At 39.8% G+C, this 17,459-nt stretch overlaps 3 protein-coding genes and 1 pseudogene across 4 annotated transcripts; 2 read left to right on the forward strand and 2 right to left on the reverse strand.

The window, feature by feature from the left end:
- On the forward strand, positions 1 to 939 carry LOC307109605 (olfactory receptor 51I1; the record flags this gene model as incomplete). Its single annotated transcript, XM_079788421.1, has 1 exon — positions 1 to 939. One exon carries the CDS (start codon positions 1 to 3, stop codon positions 937 to 939), a length of 939 nt encoding a protein of 312 aa, XP_079644547.1.
- A 4,406-nt stretch (positions 940 to 5,345) lies between these two features.
- LOC307109258 (nascent polypeptide-associated complex subunit alpha-like) lies at positions 5,346 to 5,954 on the reverse strand (annotated as a pseudogene). Its single transcript has one exon. The product of its transcript is annotated as a nascent polypeptide-associated complex subunit alpha-like (transcript).
- Positions 5,955 to 8,566: 2,612 nt separating this feature from the next.
- LOC307109568 (olfactory receptor 51I2-like) lies at positions 8,567 to 9,517 on the forward strand (the record flags this gene model as incomplete). Its single annotated transcript, XM_079788381.1, has 1 exon — positions 8,567 to 9,517. One exon carries the CDS (start codon positions 8,567 to 8,569, stop codon positions 9,515 to 9,517), a length of 951 nt encoding a protein of 316 aa, XP_079644507.1.
- Positions 9,518 to 15,988: 6,471 nt separating this feature from the next.
- LOC307109550 (olfactory receptor 51Q1-like) lies at positions 15,989 to 16,957 on the reverse strand (the record flags this gene model as incomplete). Its single annotated transcript, XM_079788362.1, has 1 exon — positions 15,989 to 16,957. One exon carries the CDS (start codon positions 16,955 to 16,957, stop codon positions 15,989 to 15,991), a length of 969 nt encoding a protein of 322 aa, XP_079644488.1.
- Between the last annotated feature and the right edge of the window lie 502 nt (positions 16,958 to 17,459).

Here is a 17,459-nt window from a genome sequence, read left to right on the forward strand (position 1 = left end):
ATGTTGGGCCTCAATGGCACCCCCTTCCAGCCAGATACACTCCAGCTGACAGGTATTCCTGGGATGCAGACAGGCCAAGCATGGGTTGCCCTGGTTTTCTGCATCCTGTACCTGATCTCCATTGCAGGCAACCTCAGCATCCTTGCTCTGGTGGTTCGGGAGCCTGCTCTACACCAGCCCATGTACTACTTCCTCTCTATGCTCTCTCTCAATGATCTGGGGGTGTCCTTCTCAACACTCCCAACTGTGCTTGCTACCTTCTGCTTCAACTACCGCCATGTTGGTTTTGATGCCTGCTTGGTTCAGATGTTCTTCATCCACACTTTCTCTTTCATGGAATCAGGCATACTGCTGGCAATGAGCTTTGATCGATTTGTGGCTATTTGTGACCCACTACATTATGCCACTGTGCTCACCAACAGCTGCATCTTGGCTATGGGCCTGGGCATCCTTGCCAAGAGCTTTACTACTCTCCTGCCTTTCCCCTTCCTGGTGAAACGACTTCCCTTCTGCAAGGGCAATGTTTTGCATCACTCGTACTGCCTCCATCCAGATCTCATGAAAGTGGCATGTGGAGATGTCCGTGTTAACAACATCTATGGGCTCTTTGTGGTCATTTTCACCTATGGCATAGACTCAACTTTCATCCTGCTGTCCTATGCATTGATTCTGAGAGCTGTGCTGGCCATTGCATCCCAGGAGCAGCGGCTCAAGGCACTCAACACCTGCATATCACACATCTGTGCAGTGATGGCTTTCTATGTGCCCATAATTGCTGTGTCCATGATCCACCGCTTCTGGAAAAGTGCCCCACCTGTTGCTCATGTCATGATGTCCAACGTCTATCTATTTGTACCCCCCATGCTCAACCCCATCATCTACAGTGTGAAGACAAAGGAGATACGCAGAGGGATCCTCAAAGCCTGTTATAAATCCTAGAGCTGAGGAAGGCTACAGACCCGAGAGAACTCCTTTGTAAAATGAACTGGGGCTTGTTTGCCAACTTAAGAAATGCTTAAAGCAAGGAGGAGGAGAACCAGAATCTTTATAGTTGTGAATATAGAACCAATAAAGGAACATTTGACTCAATAAAATGACATACATGTGTATTGAATATTTACTATGTGAAAACCCTGTGCTAGTTGTTAATTTTAGAATGGTGAGTAGGACATATTGTTAAGTAAGAGATAGACATATTAAGAGAAAAACATAAAGAGTAAAGATGCCCTGAAAAATGTTTGCTGTGTGGAAATAATGAAAGTTCTACAGTGCAAATAAGCTTGAATACAAATAACTCTGTTTTCACCCAGAATGAGGGAAATGATATACACTGGAGACAAACAAAATGCATGTAAGCTTTGTGCTTCGTGTGACAGAGAGTGCCCATTTGGTTTGTAGAGAGCAGTATAAATTTTGTGCTGTTTATGTGAAGGTGTTTGTAAAGGATGAGAGTGGTTAGAGTACTTTGTACAGGGTGGCAGGAGGAAGGGAAGGTAATCATTTTTGACATAAATATGCGAAAAAATACTTAGACAAGAAATTATAGAATCTTGCTAGTCCAAGTGTGACCTGATAAACAATAGCCTTTGTATATCTGGCAGCCTGTTAGAGAAGAAGAATATTAGAACTCATACAAGACCTACTGATTTCAAGTGGCATTGAATAAGACTCCTGGATGATTAAAACTTGAGAGGCACAGTCATTCTCTTTTCCAACACAACTCAGGTAATGTTGATCTGATGTGTAACAACAATAACAAGACTCACGAGTAACAAGAGTGTGCCGGGCCAGCTCAGCTCAGCCAAGGGTTCAGTGAGCCTGAGGGGGTGGGGTGGGGCGTGAAGGATGTAGAAAAGACAGAAAAAAAGAGAATAATCTGGGTCTAGGTGGATCTTCCTGTGCCGGGCTGAAGCCACAGAGAGAGATCCAGTAGGCAAGCTGAGCTTTTATTTTATAGCCAGAGGTAAACAAGGTAGTGGTCACCATAGTTACAATGTTCTGGTGAATTTCACTTGTTTTGGCAGCACTTGCTGCACCTCCCACAGCCCATTAGCTACCCAGATAAGATCTAGGGAGTGTCATAAGGTCAAGCCTAATTATGCTAAGAGGGCTGTGCCCTCTAAGCTGGGACTTGTTTGTGGCTTTGCCAACAGGTCAGTCCAAGGCTTAACCCTATAGCCACTCTCTACACAAGAGTCTGGAAAAGTGGTTCTCAAAGTGTGATTCCCAGACTAGCAATATCAGCATCACTTGGGAAATTGTTATGTATGCACATTCTCAGGCCCTTTCTCATATATCCTGAACTATAAATTCTAGGGTGCGAAGTCCAGCAATTTGTTTGATAACTTCTCCTAGTAACTTAGATAGTCATTAAAGGTTGAGAACCTTGAATAGCAAGAACCTACAACCAAGATTACTCTACCCATCAAAGTTATCACTCAGAATTTAAGGGCAAATAAAGAGCTTCAAAGATAAGAAAAAGCCAAAGGAGTTCATCATCACCAAACCTGTATTATATGAAATGCTGAAAGGTATTCTTGAAAAAGAGGAAAAAGAAGAAAAAATTAAAGATAAAAATTATGAACAACAAATACATATCTATCAACAAGTGGATCTAAAACTCAAGTGAATTAAAAATCTGAGGAACAGAATAAACTGGTGAATATAATAGAATCAGGGGCATAGAATGGGAGTGGATTGATAATTCTCAGGGGGGAAGGGGTGTCTGTGTGGGGGTACTGGGAGAGACTGGACAAAAATCATACACCTATGGATGAGGACAACGGGGGGGGGGGGAGGTAAGGGCAGAGGGAGGGGTGGGAACAGGGTGGAGGGGAGCTATGGGGGGAAAAAGGAGAAACAACTGTAATAATCTGAACAATAAAGATTTATAAAAATAAAAAAAGAAATAGTTGGGGAGGCGGGGGAAAAGGGGAAATGGGAGAGATCTGTAATATCAATAAAAATACATTAAAATAAATAAAAATACATTAAAAAAAAAAGGTTGAGAACCTTTAACCTACAATATCAGACTAGAATATTTAGGACAATTTCAAGCAGCTTTGTTTAGACAGAGAGATTTCCATGACAAAACTTGGGAAATGAGATCTTGAGAGATTTCCTAAATCAGATTGTGAATGGTTTCTAAAACTTGGAGAAACTGACTTCTAGGTATATGCTGTTGATGGTGAAGGAAAATGCAGACCCATAGCCTATGATCTCCACAAATTGGTGCAGATATGGCACAGGAATAGCTAACCCAGAAAATTTGATGAGTCATCTAGCCACTCCACAGTCACTCTATAATAATGAAAAGTAGAGAGAGTTCTCAAACTGCCTCTTTGAGTATTTCAAAGTTCCATAAAGGGAAGGAAAAATATTACTCATGCCCATCTTCTGTTTGCTTCCCTGGATACATTCCACCACCTAGTACAAAAGCAAAAGAGCTCTCTCTCCTGCCATTCCTTCCCTCAATATACCCATACTATACTTGACACTGAAATAAGGAAGAGGTAAAATGAAATGGGAAGACTAGGTACTTGGGATAATAATTATTTGGGGGATCTGAAATTGGGGTCTCTAGAAAAACTTATGTATGGTACAATTACATTAAAAATATTGCTTTTTTTCCCCATTTGAATCTTTACCCTCTGTATATAAATACAATCCAATCCTCTCTACTGATCAGATTCCAGTTTGAAGAAATGCTATTCTCCTGTAATCATAAAGCTGGTAGATGGCAAAGCTAGAACTCAAATCTACCTCTATGTGACTTTGAGCCCCATGGTCTTTCAGTACCTTGGGATATTTCTCCTGGAGGACACTTCAATCTTGTGCAATTTGGTAGAAGTTTGAGTGGGAATTAAATAGGGAACAGTAATGATATTGAGTAAAGGCAGCCATGGTTATATCCTCTCTTGGTTGAATCCTAGGCCTGTATCTGGGCTTTAAGCTTTGTTCCCTGGGCTCTGAGTCTTGCAATTTTCCCACCAGGCTCTAAGCTTTAGGTTCTTAATAGAATATAGATTTTAAACCCAGAATTCAGAAAAATAAACTCTGGGTTCTGTGCTCAGAGTTCCAGTTTTGAGACTGGATAATTCCGATTAGAAGGGGATGTTTCTATGGAGCTTAGAGTAATTTGTCTCCATCCTATTCTTCATCATAAGGAAGGAGTTGGAATTTGATTTTCTCTGTGTAGAGAGGGAATTCTCTCCAGGGGACATGGTTTTTCTTTTCTTCCTGCTCCCAAGGTGAGATCTAATCCTCTTTTTCCCATCCCAGCACAGCATCACACTCAGGCAAAATAGGACCCCGGAGGCACTGACCTCTGGGAGCTCTCATTCAAAAATATAAAGTGTGCCTCTTCTCTTGGCTAGTGCCTGCCAGAGGCCCATTCTGGAGCCCCTGTGAGCTCTTCCAATCAAACTAACACTTATCAAAGCTTTCTCAGGTGAATTTAAACCAATTTGTGTCTTCTAAGTATATGCACAAAAAGTGTGTTTCTGTCTACAATTCTGCTTGTACCTCTGTGTGGTTCTTTCATTCTCATTCATGTCTCAGTATTTTTGAGTGAATTTCTGTTGATGTATATGTGAATGTTTGTATCTTAGCCATGATTTGTTTGACCTATGATGGAGATAGAAAAATCCCCAAATTTTATTTTCATGCAGGTTTTCTATGAAAAGAATACTACTCATGAAAATGCCCTTGTAGCCTCCAAAACACTTTCAGACAGGGCTTCCAGGGACTGCTTTAACTGTGGAAGGCACATGGTGTCTTACATCAGGGACTGAAAACTTGCCTCTTTTTTGGCCACACAGATTCCCAGCCATGATATTCTCAGTGTCACAGAATAGGAGAAACCTTGACAGTCTGGAACATCAGGTCTGAGGGCAGAAGCAGAGTTGAAAGGGCCTTTAATCTCAATTAAACATTGCTGTCCAGGGGTTTTCAGTCTTTATTTGAAAATCTCCGCTCACCGGAACATATTATCTCCTGTGCAGGTATGACTCAGAAAAATCTTCCTTACCTGAGCCCCAGACTATCACCCTGTGATTTCCATCTATCACCCACTACATCTTGCACCTACCCCATCTCCATCTCTTCTATGGTATCCTTTTCTCAAAACAAGGTATCATTGGTTCCTTGAGTGATCTTTTTTATTTCATCACACAAGAAGCCATAATTTTATTAATGATAGAAACAGCACAAATTTCAAACCAAGATGCCATTACTCTTTAGAAACACCAAAAAAAAAAAAAAAAAGATTCTCATTTTTTAGATAGTTACACTGTTAATTCCATAATGGTATTTACAACAAACATTATTACTGTTGTTCTTCCCACTCAAACTTCCAGAGTCAGGGTACAGACTGCCTCTGCTCTCAACACATTTGCCTGTGACATGACCAGTTCCATGCCTTTAACTTCCACACCAGTTTCATCAGCCTCTTCCTCTTCACTCTCCTCTTGTACAGTTGGAGTCTGTGTGTTTTCTTGAATGTTGGAGGCAGCTTCACCTTGAACTTTGACTGTATCATCAGTTGCTACCTGTGCTTGCTGAAATAAATTTTCCAACTTGGCTCCCCCAACACTATGTAGGTAACTGCAGCTGGACTCTTATAGACCTCTGGTTTTGTGAGGACAAAGTGGACGTTCTTAGATGTCTGGACAGTGACCTAGTAACCTCTGTAACCTGTAGAAGACCTAGTTTGGACATAGCCTTTTGAGTCTTCTTTTTACTCGGCTTCATATCACTCTACTGACTGGTTCTTCATTGATTTTGTCTATTGCTGCCAGCTGGGCTTGTTGTGTGGTTACCTGTGTGGAATCTTGTTCCTCGAGCTCTGGTACTGATGCATGACTGTCAGATTCTATTCTAGACCCTGTCCCAGCCTGGGGCTGTGGCAACTCCTGCTCTGTTCTAGAGACAGTTTCTAAGGCTTCACTGGGCATTTTGTGCAGGGAATGTGGAACCAAGATGGGGGAAGAAAGAACCTTAACTTCTCTCTTTAAGTGACTTGATACCCTTTGCCTTTGAGTGTGTCTCAGTTGGTTTAACCCTGATCTGGAGTATGGAATCCAGGACTGAATGTTTTTCTGTTTATGGCTCTGAGCAGTATGTTCATGCTTTTATTAATTTCTGATCTCTTGAGCATGTCTTTGTGTTAGAATCATGAAATATTGGGGAGACAAGAATGAACTAAGGACAAGTCTAAACCTAAACAAACCCAAACTATGACAGTGAGAACAGAGATATAAATATAACTCTAACAAAATAGAAAACATCTGTATAAAATAGTATGAAGTCATAGATGCTGAGGAATCTAGCAATTAATGAAACACAGAAGAAAGTTTAAATTGCAGGTCAGCAGCAGGGTAGGTAGGCTATCTTAAAAAAAATAGATTTAGGGAATAATTGCAAGTTACTTTTTTATCTAAAACTAGAGGTCCAGTGCACGAATTCGTGCATGGCTGGAGTCTGGCCACCCCAATGGGGGCCCATTGGGTCTGGGCCAGTGTAGGAGGGGGCCGTCCCTGATCGAGGTGTTGAGGGCCAATCAGGGGCAGGGGCGGCTGGGGGGAGGGCAGATCCCTTTGTGGTTGGTGTGATTCTATTAATTTGACCTCTACTTTCTGAGACTGAACCTGGGTTTTCCTGTCACTCCTTAACTTCATTCATGTGCTTTTGATTTGGGCGTGGTAACCTCACTCATACCTTTAGGGCCTCTGTCTTTGAGCTGCTGTGTCAGTTACTGCCTTGTTCCCCTGACTCTTCCTCCTTCTCCTGATTCCTCCAGCCAGGTTTACTGAATCAGTAGTTGACTCAACCTGAATGTTGACTCATTAATCAAATCAGTGGGCATTTATTAATTTGGCTCACAACAAAGGTGTTGGGGTCCAATCGGGAGCTGGGCCAGCTGGGGGTGGTGGTAATTGGAGCCCAGATCAGGCTGGTTGGCCGCTGCAGTGCATGTCATAGCCACTGGTCATTCCAGTCGTTCTGATCATTCTGCCATACTGGTCACTGGGCTTTTATATATATAGATATTGTCACTGGAGAGTGACTAAAATGCCACCAAATGAGCCAAATGACTGGTTCTCAACTTCGGGTTCACATTGGGAGCTTTAAAACATATTGATAATTAGATACCAAATCCAAAGATTCTAATTTAATTGGTGTGGAGTGTAACCTGGGCAGTGGGATTTTAACTTGGTAGGTGATTACTATGTGTTGCCAAGATTGAGAGCCATTTATCTACATGGCAGAAGCAAGGGACACTAGTGGATAAAAGGCACAAGCAAGTATATTTCACCTTTCAGGAAGTTGTTAATCTAATTTATTATATTTCACTACATGATGTTATATGATATTACATTTTACTGTATTGTATTATATTATATATTATTTTTGCCTTCTAGTTGGGATTTAACTATTTTATTCTGATCTCTTGGCCACTTATTGAGACCTTTATCTCTGTGTCTTTGCTCTCTTCATGAACTCTAGATTAAATCTGCTATTTTAAAGCCACTGCCTCTCTATTTAATAGCCTCTCTGAATTCTCTTTTTAATCACAGAGCTCACTTGTGTATTAGTATAATTTTCATGAAATGTCCATATCCTTTATCATCCTTATTTATATTTTTCTATTTTTAAACTTTCTAAAACTAGTGTCTCACTTTCATTCAAAACATGCTCCTCCCCGCCCCCAAGCCCCAGAGTAAAGTCGGATACACAGAGACTGCCATTTCTCCAGAGGTCCCTGTTTTCTCAGATCCACATTGGCAGAGCTACAACTCAATTCTTTCTTACAACTCCCCCTAGATCAGCCAGGTTTTACTCTCATCCCCATAGTGAACCGAAAACATCAGTATAGGAAGAATTTGTGGATCTAAACTATAACCTAGGCTCTGCAGAAATTGATGCTTAGTTTTTTGGTACATTACTTACTCTTGCTTTTTTTGTCTTAGTATCTCCCTTAGTTTACAAATGGACACACTGAGTCATAGGAAGGTTAAATTAGTTGCTCAAGGTCACACTGAGAGTATACTGTAAATTGGGCTTCAGACTAAGGTTTGCCAGAATCCACTGTGGAGCTCTAAAACACTGAACATATGATGTTAATTTTCTCACTTGCATCTTATATCAAAATAAGAGAATAGTGTTATTATTATCTCTACAAGTTAAAAAAAACACAAGCTTTGAATTAGAGTATAAATGAGATGTCCACATTACATATTTAGTAACTGGCTGAGTGTGGATTTTGATCCAGTTCTGATTTATTCCTGTCTTTCTGCTCTTAATTTTTAAGTGATGCGATCATAAGATTTTGCAGTCTCAAACATTTTCTAGGATTCTTGCTGTTACGGAAGAGGAGGTGGGAAGAAAATGTCTGTTACATTTTTACTCAGAATGATGTAAATGACTTCAGCTTTCCCCCACTTCTTTGCACCTCCCTCCTTCACACTTAGAGGTGGACTGCTGAGGCAGAAGACCCTATAGGTGGGAACTAACTTTGTTCTGTTTTTCAAATGACAGTTGAAGACTGATCTCTGCTTTTGGTGATATGGGAGCCAAGAACAATGAAAGTCTTGATTTCCTGTCTGTCTTTCTGACTGGAATCCCAGGATTGGAGCCCCACCATGGCTGGCTTTCCATCCCCTTCTTCACCATGTACATTGTGGCTATTGTGGGCAACAGCCTAATCATGGCAGCAGTGAAGGCAGACCCTGCCCTACATGAGCCCATGTACCTGTTTCTCTCCATGTTGGCTGTGACTGAGGTGGGTGTTTCTGTGTCTACACTGCCCACTGTCATGGGCATTCTTTGGTTTGATGCCCGCCAGGTTGACTTTGATGGCTGCCTGTCTCAGATGTTCTTCATTCATACTTTCTCCTGCATGGAATCAGGAGTCCTCTTGGCCATGAGTTATGACCGCTTTGTAGCCATCTACAACCCACTGCGTTATACAGCCATACTGACCCTGCCCCGCATTATCTGCATGGGTCTGGGCATTACACTGAAGAGTGTGACACTCATGGCCCCCCTTCCAATCCTTTTGAAGCAACTGCCCTATTGCCACACTAACATCCTCTCCCACTCCTACTGCCTCCACTCAGACCTGATCCAGCTGCCATGTGCTGATACGAAGCTCAATAGCATCCTGGGCTTGGCCATTGTCCTGGCCACTTTTGGGCTGGACTCACTGTTCATTGTGGTCTCTTATATACTGATTCTTTATACAGTGCTGGGCATTGCTTCTGGGGAGGGCCGGTGGAAGGCTCTCAACACATGTGTGTCACACATCTGTGCGGTACTTGTGTACTACGTGCCTATGATTGGTGTGTCTGTGATGCATCGCGCTGCTAAACATGCCTCACCCCTGGTCCACACACTCATGTCTAGCATCTACCTCTTTGTGCCTCCTGTGCTCAACCCCATCATCTATAGTGTCAAGACCAAGTCAATCCGACAGGGTATTGCCACCCTGTTTTCCTGCAAGAGAGAATTGCTCTGAATCACTCCAAGGAGACAGGGACTTTGAACCAGTTCATAAACTCTGATGGTGGTTCTACTGTAGACAAAGCTCTACACCAGGCATTTTGAGGAAGAATAGAAACAAGGTATTCCAAGTGTTGACAAAGGTTGAATCTGAATCATACAAGATATCCCTAACCCTTCCCATCTCACATCTTACCAGTGCACATGTGTCTCTGTAAATGCACACATGTATGTCATCTCTAACAGATATGATTAGCTTGAGAACAGAGATCATACAATTCTTTTTCCTTTTCTTCTTTAAAGTCCTAGCAAAAAGCCTAGCAAATAGTTAACAGCAAAGGCTTGACATTTAATGATGTTTGAAATGAAATAATACAAAGTTCTGTTTTGGTGGATTAGGCAGGGATTAAACATCTCTCCCAATAAAAGAAGATCATCCTAAGAACATGCCTTTGATTAAGCAGTGGTTCTCAACCTTTCTAATGCCGCAACCCTTTAATACAGTTCCTCATGTTGTGGTGACCCCCAACCATAAAATTATTTTCATTGCTACTTCATAACTGTAATTTTGCTACTGTTAATGAATCATAATGTAAATATTTGTGTTTTCCGATGGTCTTAGGCTCTACAACAGCGGTTCTCAACCTGTGGGTCGAAATCCATAGGTTGAGAACCGCTGCTGTAGAGCCTAAGACCATAGGAAAACCTGTGGGTCGAAATCCACAGGTTGAGAACCACTGCTGTAGAGCCTAAGACCATCGTAAAACACAGATATTTACATACGATTCATAACAGTAGCAAAATTACAGTTATGAAGTAGCAACGAAAATAATTTTATGGTTGGGGGTCACTACAACATGAGGAACTGTATTAAAGGGTCGCGGCATTAGAAAGGTTGAGAACCACTAGATTAAGGTGAGCATACTTTTTGGTTTGCTTCAGATAGTCATGGTTTATACTTATTTTCCTCAGCATCATTATTAACAGCACTCCCTTTTCTTCTCAAATTGTCCTTGTTTAAACAATAAATTATATTGGAAAACTACCTATGAGGCAACAGCTTTCCTTTTTATGTAAGGAACCAGACTATCCCTATGATCCACCATACAATGGTCTACACTCCCAGAATTTATGTATCAGGGGACTCTGAGAATGAAGAATAGGTGGCCTCAATTTAGGCACAAAATAAAATATGGATAGCCTCACAAGGTCCAGGTTTCAGATCCTAGGAATCTCAGCAAAAGCACCAAATTGTGCTATAGTAGAATCTCATGCCCTATTTTTAGAGCCAAATAGCTCTGATTTCTCTGTGTATGGATATTCCTGTTTCTCTTCCTCCCTGTCCCTCCAGACTTCAGTAATCTCATCATGCCATGTGGCTGGTATATTTTTATCTGTTCCTTCACTCCTCCTCTAGCTCTGTCAGCATAGGTCTAGTTAACATTGCTTGTTTCTGCTTATGGCTACCTATGGTTTTTTGAAGACCTTTGGTCAAATAGGAAAGACCTTCTTTTCACCTCCTAAGCAACACAGGTCTATGTAAAGTGGACTGATAGGATTTTGCTGGTTGGTCAGTAACTGGATTCAGGTTTTAAGTTTCTCTCACTCCAGGTCCTCCAATGACCATGTAAATATTTTTCTCACCATATTATATTCTTCCCAACCTCATCCAGCTCATCAGGGTCAGCTTTGAGTAGTGGTGTATTTTTGTTGGTGGTGATGGTGTGTTTTTTTGTTTGTTTGTTTGTTTGTTGACAATAGTGGTTGCCAAATTTGTATGTACTTTCAAAAATAATTAATGGGGGAGGGGAAAACCTATGTATCTTCTCACACATTTTCAGGCTGACATCTACAGTTTTTATTATAAATTTACATAGTGGTTGAGCATGCATTTTGGGATATATTGTAAATATAGTCAATTTAAAATAAATTGTTATATCACATATTTAAATATCCAATGGAATCTAAATACACTATGCTTTGATACCTGACAACATAAATTATAAAATACAAAAACACATTCATTAACATTCACATATTTTACATTTGTCCCTTTGCTCCTTAAAATTAAATTTTTATTTTACTTCCACTGAATAGTTTTGACCATATAATGTATTTTTATGTTGAAACTATTTTAACAATCTATCATAATTATTTGCAAAAATATGTATATATATTTAAATTTGATGTTTAAAAATTGGTAGCCTATAAAGCATTGTTTAAAAAGTATATGCTGTATTGAGTTACTTTCCCAATACTGAATAGGACATAACAAATACAACATAAGCATAATATAACTTTTGATATATTAAAAGTAAAATTTAATTGGAAACCCATCTCTTAATGGAATGCCTGTTTTTTTTATCTAAAAACTAGGAGCCTGTTGCACGAAGTTTCGTGCAATAGACTTTTCCTTCACCTGGCTGCTGGCACCAGTTATCCGCCAGCAGCAGTTTTCCTCTGGCCAGCTCCTCCCACCAGCACGATAGGCCACCTTGAGAGGAACTCCGATCGGGAGGCGCCCTGATCGGGCAGGTGGCCAGAGGAAAACTGCTGCTGGCGGAAAACTGGTGCCAGCAGCCACCCAATCCGACACCCTGATTTCCGCCACCAGCGTCTTCCACAGCGCGGGCCTAAGCAGCGCCGGCCGTTTAAGCCCTTGGGAGGAGTGGGGGTTGGGGACTCGCGAGTCCCCGCCCCCCGCTCCTGCCGCCAGCCAATCGGCCACCCTGAGTCCAGCCCCCGCGCCTCCAGCCGGCCCAATCGTGGGCGTAGCGGAGTGATGGTAATTAGCATATTACCATTTTATTAGGTATGATGATGAATATTAATTATTGAATGAGAAACAGCAATATTTTTTCTATTAAATTTCTTTCTTTTACATCGATGCAATAACATAAATAAGTTCAATAACATAAATAAGATGTTACTGAAATCATTTCATTGTAGTCGAATGTCATTTTTAAATACTTTTGAATAACAAGAACCGTGTAATGATCTCTTAGGACATACTATTTTAATGACCTAATAAGTGATAACTCCATGGGATCCCTCTTTATCTTTTGTTGAAAATAATAAAATTGATACCATTTCTTACATTAGAGTACATTACCCAGTGTTAGGTATCATTCACTTTATCACACTCTTGCCAATATTTTCAGGAGTCCCTTTGTTTGGTGTCTCAGAAATTTTTACTCATTGTGGTGTATCATAGAAATATTCCAGATGCCTTTGAAAACTATGCCTAGCCTTTTTTTTTTTTCTTATAAATGAAATTTATTTATTTTTTTGGTAAAGTGAGTAAATAAGATTGTGTAAAGTAAGAAACAAATGATGTAACAGAAACACATTGAAAAAAGGTACATACACTCTTGAAAAAGCAATTTAAGCAAAGAAACTTTATGGTCATTTAATATCTAAATATTAATTCCCCTAAAACTCTGTGCTCAGGCACTTCCAGGTATGTTCTCATTTCCCCAGGGGAACACATAATTAGTATGAAGACCACTATATTAGATACCCACTAGTGGCAACTTCTATAAAATCAATATGACTGTTCTGGAAAAACTCTGATAAAATCTCATTGTCAAATATCAGGGAAATAATTTATTCTGGAGTGGAACCTGAAGACTTGTGCGTAGCTAGGGATGTCTTTCACTGAAGAGTGATTAATTACTTTCTTCACTTATTTACTTCACTTATTTTTGAGCACCTATTACATCTAAAGGGTAGATATACTAATATTTTATATTTAAATGCAACATGTAGAATAAATCTAAAAACTTAACAATAAATGTTCCAGTAATTTCTTGGGCCTGGTCTAATATTTCCTTCTAGGTTTTAAATGTCATGAACTGATGGATATACCATGTAAGTCACAAGTCAAAAGCATGAACATATACATGAATAAACTGAATATACAATAAATTCTCATTTTTAATAAGATTACATTCATAGTCACTTGTTCTGAAAACATGGTTGCCTAGCAGCAATACTAAGTGCAGATGGTTTTTGATAGATTTATTTCATAGTTGTTCAAGGATTCAAGACATAAAAATAAAAATAATGGTTGCATGATTATAAAAATATTATGTTAGAACATTACCTAGCAAATCATTATGGCTATCTTCTGACCTTCTCAAAGACTATGACTTTGAGGAATAATTTCCAAATGAAAAAAAATCCAGATGTTGCAGCCTTTAAGGTTAAGTTTAAAGGTACACTGTCTAATATGGTGACTATCAGCTATATATGGCTATTGAGCCCTTGAAATGTGGCTAGTTTTAATTGACATGTACAGTAATGACATATGACCAGATTTTGAAGACCTAACATGAAAAAATGAATGTAGAATATGTTATTATTTCTAATAGGTTACACATTGAAATGATGGCATTATATTTATATTGGATTAAACAACATGTACCTTGAAGTTATTTTTACCTATTTCTCTTTTGCTTTTTAATGTTGTTACTAGAAAATTATAACTAACGTGTGCTTGTATTATATATTTATTGTATAGCACCAAGTTAAGAGTTAAAATATGAAAACTAACAAAAAATTATAATGAAATAGAGTAATGAATTTGAAAATATCTATCAGTATTTATCTTATATATATATGAAAGAGGCACAAACTATGACATTATAATGACTAGAACTTAGCTTCATTTATGTAAACCTAAAATCACAAAAAGAAAATAAACGTTTTTGTCTAGGGAAAGAAAACAATAGAAAAGGTAGACGAACAAAGGATAAGGGCAGATTTCCAGATTGAATCTTTATTTGGCCATTGGTCCAGTCAGGTGGCTCAGTGGTTGAGTGTCAGCCTATGAACCTGGAGGTCACAGTTGGACTCAAGGTCAGGGCACATGTCGGGGTTGTGGGCTCAATCTCCAGTAGGGGGCATGCAGGAGGCAGCCAATCAATGATTATCTGTCATCATTGATGTTTCTATCTCTCTCTCCATTTCCCTTCCTCTCTGAAATTAATAAAAATATATTTTTAAAAAATTTGGGCATTGTTTGCAGGTAATGATTTGTGACAATAAAATTCAATTGATAGATAGATCTGAACAAGAGATTATCATTGATATCATATGCTCTTTCTAAAAAAACTGGCATAATCCCAAGTTGTATTTTCCTGCTCATGTTGTTTTGGAACATTATCAAGTCTGTATCATCCATTGAAAAATAAAAAAAAGTCTCCTTTGATACATTTTCTTGACTTTTTTGACATTAGATTTCTTGGTCCTAATTTCTCATATTCTGACATTGCATATGCTTTTGATTCTACAATTTATTTACCTATACCAGCTGATTCATTGTTCTCAAAAGAAACATGCTAACTTCTAAGCTCTGGAAAAAGACATGGAACAGGGGGGGTGGGGAGAGGAAAGGATATTAGAGAAGGAGGAGATTCCTTCTTCACTTATTCTCTGCCTTTAACCTCTTAATATTCCCTCCCATTATGCTTCCATGGAAGCCCTGCATATTTTTATTCAAATATAAGTTAGCCCTAGTATTGGCCACCTATGAAGTCAGTAATGAGGAGCTGTGACCATTATTGTGGCTGGCTTTCAAATGGATATTTCTGAGAGAGTTAACCTGGTTTCAACAAAATCTTTATAGTCAATAAGGCAGCAGCCCTTTACAAGAGCCTTTTCTAATACAAAATCCATGATGCTAAGGGGAACCTGCCCCTAGGAATTAAGTCTCATTATGGACATTGAGATATATATATTTTTTAATCTGTTTTCGTCAGAAAAATGAGTTTCTATTCCTACAAATATGATCTGTAGACTTATTCAAAATTCTAAATACTAAGGACTTCTAGCAAGGCAGGAATCTTGTTCCACCTGTGGAGGATCTAAACACCCTGCCCTGGTTTAGACTCTGCATATGGTCATTAGGTCTGCTGAAATCATGATGTGTGTTGTTGACTAGGCAAACCTGAATAGCTAAGAAACTTTCTGTGTATCATTCTCCTTCAAAGATTTTCCAGTCTTTCACAAGAGAAAGTCAAAGCACACCGCCGGTAGGGGGAGTCAGGGCCATGGATCTAGTGTTTACGTGATCACCTTAAGTGGAGCTAAGAGAACAGGTAGTGGGAGCAACAACAAAATGTTTCCTTCTTACTTATTTAACCAACCCCATGGGAGAGAAGAATATCCAGAAGAAAAAAGAACAACAACCACACAACTTAAACAGATATATACTAAATTGATGAAGCTCATCCCACTGGCATAGCTGATAAAGTGTGTCAGATATGAATCAACTCATATCTGAATCTTTTTTAGATAGAATACTTACTTCCAGCTCTTCCAAGCCAAACATCCATTAAAAGCCAAAATTATGTCATACTGCCTTAAAAATAGGGTGGCATTTTATTTAACAATCTCAGTGTTCATTTAGCAATTCTTACTGTACTTTTCCCATAAGCTTATGAATCAAAGTCCTTAGTAATTTAATGCAACAATTCTTTCATCTTTAATGCGTGTTTCTTTGGGAAAGAAGACGCATAATTCCCTGGCGGATCTGCTTAGTCTTTACACTGTAGATGATGGGGTTCATCACAGGAGGTGCCAACAGGTACATATTGGCCATGATAACATGGACCAGTGGAGAGGCATGCTTGGCAAAGCGGTGGGTCATAGATACACCAACCATGGGAACATAGAGAACCAGAACAGCCAAAATGTGGGACAGACAGTTGTTTAGAGCTCGAAGTCTCTCAACCAGGGAGGTTACTCCAAGGACACTTTTCAGAATCATTGCATAGGAGAGCACAATGAGCAGAGGGTCCATCACAATAATGAGCAAAACCAGAGCAAATCCATACCAGCTGTTGAACCGGATGTCACCACAGACCAGGCGAATCATGTCCTGGTGGAGGCAGTAGGAGTGAGAGAGAAGGTGCGAGTGGCAGAAGGGCAGGCGCTTGAGCAGGAAAAGGGAGGGAAGAACAGCCAGAACACAGCGGCAAATGATGGCTAACCCAATCTTGCCGATGACTTCATTGGTGAGGATGGTGGCATAATGGAGGGGACGGCAGATGGCCACATAGCGGTCAAAGGACATGGCCAACAACACAGAAGATTCCATAAAGGAGAATGTATGAATGAAAAATACCTGTGCAAAGCAAGCTTCAAAGCTGATCTCACAAATGTTGAACCAGAGGAGCTGCATAACAGTGGGCAGGGTGGTGAGGGTGAGACCCAGGTCAGTCAGGGCCAGCATGGCGAGAAATAGATACATGGGCTGGCGGAGGGATGGCTCTGTGCGGATGACAGTGAGAATAGTAGTGTTGCCCATAATGGAGATGGTGTAGAGACAGCAGAAGGGGATGGAGATCCAGATGTGGAAAGCTTCAAATCCAGGAATGCCCGTGAGGATGAAGTAGAAAGGTTCTTTGGTGGTGTTAGTCACTTCAAACATGACTGAGGAATGTGGCTTCATGTTCAGAGTCTTTGCTCAGAGAGAACACAAATATGATTTCTGTTTTTGCCCTATTTGACCTAACTTTACCCAAATAAAGGTTCAGAATTGTTGGGCAACTAAGGAAAGATAGAAGAACACAATGATTGCTGTCTTTAGCCCATCTCTTCAGAGATTGCTTTTACACAAACCTTATTCCCTGAAAACTCAACATATTAATTCATGAAAAACACTTTTTTAAATCTCCTGCTTCTGTTTTACCACTCCTTTTTAGTTCTTAGAACCCTGGAATCTGCCTTTCGTCTAAATCCTGCTACCAATACCATTCTCACAAAGACTTAAAATTAACTCCAAAATGAAAATGTAATGGCCAATATTTGTTTTTAATCCAGAGTCTCCTTTTAAATTTTCTTGGATAACAGCATTCTTGCCTGTTTCCCTTGTTTTGAAGTCATCACCATTTCTTTCTTTATCTCCTGCTCATTTCATCATACACTCAGGTCAAATTTACCCTAGGTTAGTG

The sequence above is a fragment of the Cnephaeus nilssonii genome (genome assembly GCF_951640355.1).
Source record: "Cnephaeus nilssonii genome assembly, chromosome: 13".
NCBI lineage: Eukaryota > Metazoa > Chordata > Mammalia > Chiroptera > Vespertilionidae > Cnephaeus > Cnephaeus nilssonii.